Source organism: Podarcis filfolensis (assembly GCF_964270895.1).
Source record: "Podarcis filfolensis genome assembly, chromosome: 10".
Lineage (NCBI taxonomy): Eukaryota > Metazoa > Chordata > Lepidosauria > Squamata > Lacertidae > Podarcis > Podarcis filfolensis.
Window position 1 is genome coordinate 55,183,196 of NC_139612.1, and position 12,886 is coordinate 55,196,081.

General features: G+C 44.1%; 1 protein-coding gene and 1 long non-coding RNA gene across 2 annotated transcripts in view; one reads left to right on the forward strand and one right to left on the reverse strand.

Annotated features, from left to right (window-relative positions):
- Positions 1–12,886, reverse strand: part of LOC310742845 — a 164,190-nt gene that overhangs the window by 123,470 nt on the left and 27,834 nt on the right. The window lies entirely within an intron of this gene.
- The window catches only part of SLC13A4 (solute carrier family 13 member 4), a 39,687-nt gene that overhangs the window by 24,499 nt on the left and 2,302 nt on the right, over positions 1–12,886 (forward strand). Inside the window, exons 9-15 of the mRNA XM_083572356.1 lie at positions 114–233; positions 5,690–5,791; positions 6,806–6,907; positions 8,058–8,155; positions 9,232–9,362; positions 11,355–11,516; positions 12,587–12,724. Coding sequence (XP_083428482.1) covers positions 114–233; positions 5,690–5,791; positions 6,806–6,907; positions 8,058–8,155; positions 9,232–9,362; positions 11,355–11,516; positions 12,587–12,724 — 853 coding nt within the window. The remainder of the gene's footprint in view (positions 1–113; positions 234–5,689; positions 5,792–6,805; positions 6,908–8,057; positions 8,156–9,231; positions 9,363–11,354; positions 11,517–12,586; positions 12,725–12,886) is intronic.

Consider the following 12,886-nt stretch of genomic DNA (forward strand, 5'->3'; position numbering starts at 1 on the left):
TCCTGAAGCAGGCAGTACACAAGGTGAACTTGAAAAGGGAAAAGCATCATATAGGTCCCTGATGCTGCCTAAAAAAGCATACTACAAAGTGGCTGTTTTTTATTTCCTTACAGCCATTATCCCAATGCTGAAGTGGTGAATTTTGGAACCTGGTTCTTACTCAGCTTACCCATCTCCCTCATCATGCTGGTGCTGACCTGGTTTTGGATGCATTGGCTTTTCCTTGGATGCAAGTAAGTGGGGTCTGCAAGATCTTCGTAAAAGCTCAGCAGAGCTCAGCAGTAGAGCATATGTTTTGCATGCAGAAGCTCACAGAAACGTCCACCATTTTGCATCATTGGATGTCCAATACTTTTGTCATGGGAAGACATCTAATGGAGCTGAATGTTGGGAGATTCATGCATACTTAAACCATGGAACTCACTCCCACAGGAGGCAGTAATAGCCACTGTCGTAGTCCTGTGCTGCCAGCCACAGCAGAGCTCAGTGGAGGGAGAAACCAGCCAACCAGCTGTGTCTCAGGGGGGAACTTGCCTGAAGGCAGAGTCCATATACAAGGTCCAGTCCAGTCCTAAGGTCAGGAGTATCTCAGTTCATGTAGTCCAGTGGTTCTCAACCTGTGGGTCTCCAGATGTTGTTGGACTACAACCCCCATCATCCCTGAGCTCTGGCCTTGCTAGCTAGGAGTGATGGGAGTTATAGTTCAAAAACATCTGGGGACCAACAAGTTGAGAAAGGCCAATGTAGTCAGACAGTCCAGGGGTCAAGAAAGCTGAGGGTCCAAGGTCACGAGAAGCAAGAAGCAGCAAGGTTTGGCCAGTAATGACAAATGTTGTTTCCAGCAACTGAATGAGGCTCGAAACCCTGCTTAAGAAAGCTGGAGCCAGTTGGTTCTCATTAGGAGCAAGAAGGCTGATCAGTAGCGGGTGGAGTCACTTTGCCTCCTGCTCCTGCAGGCTACTGCTCAGCAGATGAAGGTGACTCCTGGCCCATGACAACCACTAACTTAGCTTGCTTTAAATACCACTGCTAGGAATCCCACCTGCTTCCCTCCTGCGATTCCTAGCAACTGGTATTCCCACTGTCAGAGGCAGTATGCCTCTAAATACCAGTTGCTAGGAATCGCAGGAGGGAAGCATGCTGTTGTTCCCAGGTCCTGCTTGTGGGCTTTCCACGGGCACCGTGTGCTTGCAAAAGTGCAGCTTTGTTCTGGTTGACTGTTGAGATGCTCATGTATCCTTGCTCCTCAGATGAAAGATTGGAAGGTATCTAAGGTAGGACCTTGTCTGCGTTGGCACCCACTCTTTGGAATTCTTTGCCAAAGGATATCTGCCTAGCAACTTCCATGTCCTCATGTTGCTGGCAGGTGAAGATTTCCCTTAGAACCATAGAACTGTAGAGTTGGAAGGGACCATGAGGCTCCTCTACTCCAACCCCTGCAATTCAGGAATCTTTTGCCCAATGTGGGGCTCATGACCCTGAGTTTATTAATCAATTATATTTGGAGGTTTTATTTTTTTAAAAAACCAGAGCCTTCTGTTCTTCAAGTCACATTGAGAACTATGCTAAATAAAGAAATAGTTTTCATGCTAGTACATGAATAGCTGGAAGATGTTAAAAACCTCTGGTTGCCCCTGGCTTTTTCTGGCATTAAATATGGATCTGTTCCATGTGCTTTACCATTCAGTCCCATAAGTTGTCTGTTCCCTAGCAAAAAAGGGGGGCTATAGTAAATCAGAAATAATTTATAATCCCACGACAAGTCCTAACATGATCCACAGTTCTTTCACAAAGAGCATTTGCATTCCACATTACAGTTCCAAATATTCTCTCTAACAAGGGTTGGTTTTTTAAAAAATCCGTAAGGGAATGAAAGCGTTAGCAACCTATTATGAAACATTAGTGGATTCTGAGGCTCATTAATCTCTGACTCCTGCTTACTGCAGTTCATTCAGGAATATATTCCCCTGGAAACCTGATGCTGCAATAGTTCAAGAGGAGGGAATATGTGAAGACACCAAAGACTATTCTTTCTGACCTAGACAGTGGGTCAAAAGTGTAGGACAAAGCAAGGGAGAAGATGGGGGCAAGAAGGTCCTCTGGAACAGGGTTTGTTTGAGCAGAAGCTTAATTCTTATCGTGACAGTGTCAGGGTTTGGTGAGATGCCCCTGTGCCATCCTGGCATTGCCAGCATCAACCCAGTGTGGCTGTGGGCACTGTCATTTATGAGTGACATAATGGGGAAGAAATTCAATTCAGTTCACATTTGAATGTGAATCGACCTAATCCATAGTCATCCTTAAAAATTTGCCCTTCTCTGAATATTGCAATGCAGTTCTCCGGTCAGATAAACATATACAAAAATGCATATGCTGGGTAAACTGGGCATAAAAAATTGTGCATGCATACAAACATGCATTATATTAAGGAAAATTGCTTGCAAAAAAATGTTTCTAGAAGAAATGCGTATAACTTTTCATGAGAACTTAAAAAGAATTTGCAAACTCATGTGGAAAACTAAATTTAAGGCTAGGAAAATGAGAAACTGAGTGAAACCAGAATTGACAGATTCGCTCCTTCCTACCTCAGATTGACTTAGATAACAACAAGAGGCTTTGGAATTGTCACAAGTATGTAGAGGGCAGAGCCAGAGGTGAGGCCAGACCCCTTTAAAGAGGAAAGGGAAACTGAAGGGCAGGAGGCAAGAGAGAGTGAATGCAGCACAAGAAGAAGTCAGGCTAGGCAGGTTAGGAGAAAGAAGGCTGGGACGCCCTGCTTGATTCACCTGCCACCCAGAGATCAGGCAAAGAAACCTGGACCTTGCATGGCAATACCCAGAATTGAAGATGATGAGCCCTAGTTGAGTAGGTCACTTACCCTGCTGAGAACCACATAAATAAACTACAACTATTGCACCATAGGGATGTGGGTGGCGCCATGGGTTAAAACACAGAGCCTAGGACTTGCCAATCAGAAGGTCAGTGGTTCGAATCCCCGCAACGGGGTGCGCTCCCGTTGCTTGGTCAATGCTCCTGCCAACTTAGTAGTTCGAAAGCACGAAGTGCAAGTAGATAAATAGGTACCGCTCCGGCGGGAAAGTAAACAGCGCTTCCGTGCGCTGCTCTGGTTCGCCAGAAGCGGCTTAGTCATGCTGGCCACATGACCCGGAAGCTGTACGCCGGCTCCCTCGGCCAGTAAAGCGAAATGAGTGCTGCAACCCCACAGTTGTCACCAATAGGGTCAGGGGTCCCTTTATCTTACCTATTGCACCTATAAGTGATATGTAATGGCCACCAACTTGGGTGATTTAAAAAAAGGATTAGACAAATTCATGGAGGATAAGGCTATTGGAGTCTACTAGACATGATATCTAGGTTCTGCTTCCATTGTTGGACGCAGTAGGCCTCTGGGTACCATTTCCTGGGAATCACAGGTGAAGAGAGTGCTGTTGTGCTCACTTCCTGCTTGCAGTATCTGGTGGATCACTGTGAGAACAGGATGCCGAACTAGACTGGCCCTTAGTCTGATCCAGCAGCTTCTTTTTATGTTCCGTGTCGTTGTCCCCAGGTACTTTGTGTAACTGGATTTCAGCACTTGGTTCCACAAAATTAGCCAACTTTGTGGGAGGCTGCATCAAGGGCAACTTTTCCTTGGTTCCAGCTGCTCTTTGCAGCATGGAGGAGCAGGGGTTGTGGTGGAATCCTGCTTGGAGAAGTACAAAGAGGTACAAAAACAAAGACGCACCAGAGGAGGAAGCTACCCTGTAAATAGGGTCACTCCTGTGAAGCTTCAAAACTAGCCAAGACTTGATTCCCTGGTGCTGTTGATTCAGACAAATGAATATATATTTTCTGGCTGTGATGACAGACTCACTGACTGAGGGTGAGTGAGTCAGAGGCTAGGAGATAGAATGTCTTGGCTCTCCCAAAGGATGTCTTGTTTCCCAATAAGTTGTGCGCTCAGAAAGAAGGACACATGAAGCTGTGTCATCCCACGTTGTTGCTCAGTGGTAGCCAACATGGTTTCCTCCTGATGGCTGGACTGCAACTCCCATCATCTCTGACCATTGACTATGCTGGCTGAGACTAATGGCAGTTGGAGTCTGACAGTTTCCGTGTTGGCTATCTCTGCTCTAGTCCTTTGTTGTTTGCTCTGACCAGCAGTGGCTCTTGAAGGTCTCCAGTAGAAGTCCTTCTCATTGTCTGCTCCATGACCATTTAAGTGGAAATCAAACTTGAGGGTTTCTTCATGCAAAACATGTGCTCTGCTACTGAGCTGCCCCTTTCCTGAGGAGGCTAAAGAGCAAGAACAGGTTTATCGTGAATGGAGAAGCATTGTCGATTCCGTGAGTCACCTGACCGATTGCTGAGTCAGTGGAGTTTGGAGAATAACAGCGGCATTATGTTTGAAGTTATGCCTTTTGGCCAGCTGCATCAGCAGTATTCAAGAACGGCGGCCAGCTGGCTTGATGTACTTTCTTCTGATAAGCTGCTACTGCTGCGGCAGAGTCTTGTTGCTAGAGTCCTGACCTGAGTGCTGTGGGGCTTACTGTGATATGCTCTTTGCTCAGGTGCAGATTGCACCAGCTTTTCATGCTGTGTTCAGAACCATTTCTTGCAAAACACAGGTGGTAGAGATGTAGGGGCCAGCTCATTTTAGCTCAGAGGTGAGGAATCTCTGGCCCTCCAGATGATATTGGATGCACTGCCTTCAGTGCTGACTATCGGCTGCTGTGTCTGGGGCTGGTGGGATCTGGACTCCAAGAACATCTGAAAAGCCATCCCTGTTTCAGTATGCTTTTAGTTAAGGTGCTGGGCTGGGTATTTTAATCACTTAAATTATTGGTAGCCAACATTTTAGTCAGATGTTGTTGAACTACAACTCCCATCATCCTTTGGTTGCTAGTCATGCAAATACATGTAATATAAGGGGCTGGATTGGTGATGCTGGACCACAACTCCCATTATTCCCAACCATTGGTCAGACTGGCTGGGGCAAGGGGAGCTGGGAATCCAAAAACATCTGAAAGGCACCACATTGACTACCCCTGGTTTAAATGGTTATCTCTGTAATTGTTAAAATATGTTTTTAGGTGTGTTTTATGTTTTTCATCATGTGTGAGAGATACATCAGGAGGGCTTGCCCTGAAATATTGGGAATGAGCAAAGAAACAAATTAAAGTTTGCCAACAGCAAAAACCCCTGCCTTATTTTGTGCAGATCATCTACAGAAGTGTTGTCATCCATGCTTCACGATGGGGATGTGATAGTCTTTGCGTAAAAGTACACTGTATATTGCAAACTGCTCTGCAAATCCCATTTATTTCTGTGGGCTATCTGCAAGAGATTTTCTTAGTTTACTCACAGTTACAGTTTTTCCTTACATGCCCATTGGCTAAGACTGATGGGAGTTGTAGTCCAGCAACTTCTGGAAGGCCACAGGTTCCCCACCTGTGAAGAGAAACCACATTTCAGTGGAAACTATGCAGAAGGGGATCTACCCCTGTTTATTTTCACTATCACCCAAAAATGGTACAGTTTGGGTGGGTTTGAGAGAGGGATTGTAATTGGCTCACCTTTGTCCAGTATATGGATTTCAAGTTGAGTGATGAAAATAGAGAATATTTGGTGCAAACCGAGTTATACAACTCTAATTGCTTTCTGTTTCCATGCCTCACATTATTTTCAGTTTTAAAGAGACATGTTCACTAAGCAAGAAGAAGAAGACCAGACGGGAAGAGATGTCTGAGAAGAGAATCCAGGAAGAATATGAGAAACTGGGAAATATTAGGTAAAATCATAGAGTCATAGCTTTGGAAAGGACATTAAACATCACCAGGTTTAGCACTCTAGTTTCTGCTTAAATATCTACAGCAAAGGAGAGATGCACCACCTCCCGAGTCAGTCTGTCAAACAGCTCCTATCAGTAGGAAGTTTCTCTTGAGCTTCAGCCACAATCAGCTTCCCTTCCATTTCCACCCAAGGGGAAGGGCTGTAGCTCAGTGGTAGAGCACCTGCTTTGCATTCAGAAGGTCCCAGGTTCAATCCCCGGCATCTCTAGGTAGGACTGAGCATTTTCCTTGTTTGGAACTTTGGAAAGCCATTGCCAAGTAGCGTAGAAAATACTGTGTTCAATGAACCAATGGTCTGGCTAGGTATACAGAAACTGCCTGTGTTACCTCTTGAGTCTGTTCTGTCTTCTAGTCCTTTAAATACTTGAAGAACTGTATAGGTTTTGCTTCTCATGCATAGGCATCGGAGAATTTGATTCAATTTGCATTTAAAGGCAAAGTTACATAATTTGTACTTTCTATAACATTACATGAAGCAAAACTCAGGTGTTCTTTGAAGTTCACACTTCTCTGAATTTTGCAGTACAGTTCTCCAGCCAAGCAGAAATGCATGTATCAAGTTAGAGTGCAGCTAGAAAAGCATATAATTAACATTAATGAACATGACATACAAAAATGCATTATATTAGGGGAACCTGCTTTGTAGAAACGATCATACTAGAAAAGAATTGCTTACAAAAAGGTGCATATTAGAATTAATTCTGATGGATTTTCAGGCAGACTCTTTACTTTGAAAAAATCATAAACTAATGTGGAGAATTTAAGATTGCGAAAATGAGAAACTGAGAGGATGGAAAAATTGCCCGTTGCTACACATGCACAGCTGTCAACTGAGGAGCTGAGTGTTTGTTTTTTTAACTAAAAAAAAAAAGAGCTAACTGCTAATTGGTAAAATCTTTCCTTATTGGCCTCTCTAGTATTAAATGCTTCCCCTTGTCCCATTTCCTTTCTAGTTATCCAGAGTGGGTGACAGCATTCTTTTTCATCTTGATGACTTTGCTCTGGTTTACAAGGGAGCCTGGATTTGTCCCAGGCTGGTCATCCTTCTTTGGAAAGTAAGTTCCTAGTTTGTAGCAATAACTTTTCCAAGTGGAGTTGGGAGGGGCAGAGTGGGCAAGAAGGACCTGTGTAATATTTGGTGCCATATTTAATACTGAAATGTCAACAAGGCCTCCAGCGCCACATTTGGTGTCAGGCAAACGCCCCACCACCACCGAGACCATTCCATTGTAACTATCCGACCTCCCAAAATGTTAACACCTCTTGTGATGGTTTGACCCCTTTCCATTTTAATAGTAGAAATTTTACAAGCACCCTCCATAACTTCATATCACCTCAAAATCATTTCTCCTGCATATTCCCCATCTTACCTTAATGCAGGCTTCCTCAACCTCGGAACTACAGATGTTTTGAGACTACAATTCCCATCATCCCTGACTAAGGGAGTTGTAGGCCAAAAAAATCTGGAGGGCCAAGGTTGAGGAGGCCTGCCTTAATGGCACATGTTAATTTATCATCAATAGCTATATCCCACACCCCTTGATGCCATTCTTCCATTTAAATTATGCTTGCCCCTTCCACTTCCTAGCTATAATAATGTGTGCAGCTGTCAATAAATTTGTGAGCAAGTCCTTCTGTCTGTGCTACACTTAAGCCATTTATGGTGATAAATGCGCTGGCACAGCTTACAAGCGTAGTTTTTCAGTTTTTCTGAGGGTACATATGTGAAGCTTCAGCCCCAAATATCTGAAGGACCATCTCCTTCCCTCCAGACCCCCTCAGGTTGTAAGATTTGAGACCTTCTTGTTGTTGTACCACCTTCAGAGATTTGAGGGATGACAACTCAGGAGAGGGCATCTTCTGCGGCTGCCCCCATTCTGTAGAATTCCCTCCCCACAGAGGTAGATTTCGCACCTTCCTTTTGTAGTTTCCCTAGCATTTTGAAGACACATCTCTTTGTCATGGCCTTTGACACTTGAGATATATATTAGGACCCACCCTGGTGTTACTCTTCCTATAACATGTATAAAAAATATGGCATGGTGTTTTGGGGATGTAATATGGAGTCTAAGAACTGCAAGAACATGAGCAGCATGCCAGTAAAACTTGCAACAAACCATTAAGAGGAAACAGGAGGAGCCACACAGATCTCTGCTGCCTGTTTTCCCTGCCTTCTATAAAACAACTCCCATGTCTCTTCCCTAGGAAAGGCTATCGGACCGATGCCACAGTCTCTGTTTTCCTTGGGTTCCTCCTCTTCTTGATTCCAGCAAAGAAGCCATGCTTTGGAAAGAAGGGGAAAGGTATGAGGGACTCAAACATAAGAGCACTCGACACATCTTGTATTAGCTCCTTTTGGTCTCCAGCCACACACAAAGTACCTGCAGGGGAGTTCACACATTCAAATCAGTCACAACAGTGAGCTTCAGATAATGCTTCTTTGTTTCCAGATTGGCTCGAGGCAATGATGTATGATGATTAACCACATGTGGGCAATTCCAGCCATTTGCATTCCAGGTTGTTTGTGAACTCTGAGGCTTTCCTGTAAACTGGCCTTCCCTAAGATGATGCCCTCCTGATGTTTGGGACTACAACTCCCTTCAACCCCAGCATCACACAACCATGCTGGCTAAGCTATATGGGAGTTGTAGTCCAAAACATTGGGTAAGGCTGCTGTAAAAGAAGGCAATGGTCTTCTGCTAGATTAATAAATTCTTACTTTTTATAGGAGGGCCAGACTTCTTTCCCTGAAGCTTTTCTTTTCACTAGACTCTGGCTGGGGTCAGCTTCCATTTTCTCAGCTCTTTTCTCCCATCAACCTCCCTTCCCAATATATAGCATCAAAGGCCAGGTTAAAGAGGTGTATCTTCAGCATATTGCAGAAGCTAAATGTCTAAACAAACCTTTTGGTGGTGGGGGGAGATTCCACAATTTAGGGGCTGCCTCTTCCTTACCTCAGATTCTCCAGGCTTGTTTCAGCTGGGCATGATCACAGTTTGCTTCACACACTCACTTCAACAAATTGAAAGCAGAACAGGAACAACAATTTGCCCCTCAGAAGAAAATGTTGGCCTTTTGCGACTGCTAAGTGAGACTACTTTTAACCCAAGCCTTCTTTTTCGGCACATCCTCAGTGTAAGTGGTTTCATATAGGCTCCAGTTTCTAACAAGATTTGTGGGTTTTGTTTTTTTAAAAAAAAGTTCAGAGCAAGCAAGCAATGCAGAGGGAGGATGTCTTCATTCCTGTCAGTCCTGTTCCAGGACTCTGTGTTTCTTTGTGAACATTTCCTGACAACGTGTTCCACGCCAATCTGAGTTTGCAAAAAAACCTGGGGAAATGACAATTTTATTTTTCTATGTGTGTTTTCCTTTGATGCAGGAGATGTTCCGAATTCCACCAATGTTAACGCAGGGGAACCAATAATCACCTGGAAGGACTTTGAGAAAACCATGCCCTGGGAGATTGTGGTCTTGGTTGGAGGAGGTTATGCTTTAGCAGCTGGATGCAAGGTAACACCATTATCCCCAGATAACCCCCTGTGCTATAAAACTGGGATCCGCACATGTCAGAGCTCTTTAACAATGATGCATCTCTCTTCAAGAGAATGCTGTTTTATCTCAGGTCACACACACCCTATTCACTCAGTTTCACTCTCTCTGGTGCCCCCTTAGCTATTATTCTTTGAGCTTCCTCCCTCTCTCTTTTTCTCCTTCCTGTTCTACTGTTATGTACTGAGTTGAACAGGATCCAAAAGGCAGCAGTCTGATTGGTCCTAGAACAATAGGCTCCAGAATGCAGCAGTCTAATTGGTCCACAGGAGCCACCCAATCCAGCTCCAGGTGGAAGTGAATCCGCGACCTGATTGGCCTACAGGAGAATCCCAGAATTAGCCAATCACGTGGGGCCCATTGTGTAAATAATGTATATAAAGCAGACATTCTGGGGGAACTTCCATTCCTTCTCACCACTATGAGCTGAATAAAGAGCATGAAATCCACTCTCGACTTCGAGTATATTTCATCTACAGATGTCCCCATGACATTGGACTGAAATTATACTCTGAAGACTGATGCCTGGATGACTTTCACTGTAATATTGGGGCCTAGTCAAAGTTAGAGATAAAGTGAATTCAGCATTGCAGTGAATTCCCTGCAGTTGGAAATCCTCACCCCATTTTGAGACCCTCGGTCCCTCCCAAATTTAGGAGTGGGTCAAAAACATTGATTTAGTTCTATTAATTTGTACACCATCCTTCATCATGTTGACATGATCTCCAGATTGGGTTCCAGCAATACATAAAAATGCATTGAGCAAAAATTATAAATGAATGTTAATGCAATCCAGTTAGTAAAATCACAATAGACCAAAAGCATGAAGCCAAAGAATTCCTGGTGGCTGCAGGAAGGCCCCAGGCTAAATCCTTAGTTTTATTTTTATTTATTTTTTATTTTATTTATTAGATTTATATACCACCCGTCATACGATCTTAGGGCGATTCACAGAATAAAATACAGGATAAAAACAAGTAAATAGCTAAAACTAAACAGCAAAACAAAATCCCCCGCTTCCCTACTCTACTCTGAAGGCAAGATTAACATAAGCATACTGAAGTGGAAGCAACATGAAGATCATTTCTTTCAGCAATCTCCCGTTATGACGAGAGATCCCCCACTCACTATTCTGAACCACTTTTTAAAAAATAAAAAATGCAAGAGTGCACTATACTAAGAACACACATACAGTTTTGCAGAAATTGATTACTGTACAGGGATTGCCAAATCAGAATTGTAGGGTCATCTTAAATTTATGAGGAAAACCTACTTAGGGAACAAAAGTTCTTGTGAGCATTTTAATCTAAATATAATCATTGCTGCAATTATTAAGAAAACTATAGTAACCAATGTCTTTTCTCTGGCTTCTGGCCCATGTAAACTCTCTGAAGTTTCTCCACCAGGCATCAAGCCCACTGCCTCCTCCTGCTCCGTGACAGGAAGATGTCGGAGAAAGTATCTCCAAGCAGGGCATTTGGAAGGTGGGGGCAGAGATGAGGGAAAGCCCCATTGTGTTATTGAGGGTCCTTGTGCTATCTTCTGCTAATTTAGCTGAACCCTGGCCACATAGCCCAACTTGGTACAGTGGTACCTCGGGTTAATAACTTAATTCATTTTGGAGGTCCATTCTTAACCTGAAGTACCACTTTAGCTAATGGAGCCTCCCGCTGCTGCCACGCCGCCGCTGCACAATTTCTGTTCTCATCCTGAAGTAAACTTCTTAACCCGAGGTACTATTTCTGGGTTAGCAGAGTCTGTAACCTTAAGTGTCTGTAACCTGAAGCATCTGTAACCCGAGGTACCACTGTATTCAATTATGTGTGCTCAGCTCAGTGTAGTGACCAGCCCATTCTGTACTCCTGCAGAGTAGTGGGACTGATGTCTTGAAAAGTTACTGATGGACTGGAGATGTCCAACCAGTTTTTTTCACCCAATGTCTTTCCCCCACAGACTTCCGGCCTTTCCACATGGATTGGGCGACAAATGTTGTCCCTGAGTAGCCTTCCCTCTTGGGCTGTCAGTCTGTTGGCCTGCGTCCTGGTCTCCGTAGTAACAGAGTTTGTTAGTAACCCAGCAACTATAACCATCTTCCTACCTATTTTATGCAGCATGGTGAGTACAGACTTTGGGTCAATTTATTATCAATCAATCACCTAGTTACAGATATGTTTCAAGGCAACTTGCAGACATGTCTTAAAAACAGCTAAAATGGTTTTTAAAGCAGTACAAATGCAACTGAAAATAAGTTTGAAAACAATACAAAACGAAGATCCTAAAACTTGCAGAAACAAACATATTATTGCAGAGTAATCCTACACGTGCGTACCTAAAAGTAAGTGCTCTCAGGCAAATGGATATAATATTGCTGCCTTAGTCCTGGAGTCAGCAATGTTTTAGGACCCAGAAACTGTTGTGGACACTACAAAATACCCATTTCACAGAAGAAAAATGGATGGTGCTCAACCGCCCCCTCCCAAATAGAAGGCAAAACTCCAAGTCCCCTCCCACAAAACAAATACAACACAGACCAAAAATAGTAACGTTCTGCCCCCAACCTAAGGCAACCCCTCCCCCAGGGCAAACAACCAGAACCTGCACCCCCGCCAGCCCAAATTTTAAAAATGAAAGGACAAGGGGACTTGGGTGCAGTGGTGCCTACAGGTGCCACTTTGGAGGCCTTGATCTAATACTCTATCCACTAAGGGATGCGGGTGGTGCTGTGGTCTAAACCACTGAACCTCTTGGGCTTGCCGATCAGAAGGTCGGCAGTTTGAATCCCCATGATGGGGTGAGCCCCCTTTGCTCAGTCCCAGCTCCTGCCAATCTAGCAGGTTGAAAGCACGCCAGTGCAAGTAGATAAATAGGTACAGCTGCAGCGGTAAGGTAAACGACATTTCTGTGCGCTCTGGTTTCCATTGCGTCAGAAGCAGTTTGCTCATGCCGGCCACATGACCCAGAAAGCTGTCTGTGGACAAATGCCGGCTCCCTCGGCCTGAAAGCGAGATGAGCACCGCAACCCCATAGTTGCCTTTGACCGTCCAGGGGTCCTTTACCTTTTACCTTATTCTATCTACTACCTGACATTGGCTCTGAAAAACAATGGTTTCCTGCGAGGAATAGGTTTTGGTAGTCTACTACTTTCTTTGACTACAAATGCTCATATCTCCCCTTTCTCTTTCCAGTCGGAAACCCTACAAATCAACCCTCTGTACACCCTGATCCCTGTCACCATGTGCATCTCTTTTGCGGTGATGCTGCCAGTGGGCAACCCCCCAAATGCCATTGTCTTCAATTATGGGCACTGCCAGATCAAAGATATGGTAAGTACCAAGAGTGATGCATCCAGAATGATGAATGATCAAATTGGTTAGATAAGGGGCAGTGATAATAATCACTTAACACTGCAACTGTTTTGTTGTGGTGCTTAAATGATGGTTTCCCCCCCAAATTTGAAACCGGATAGCATCTATCATTTCAATTGT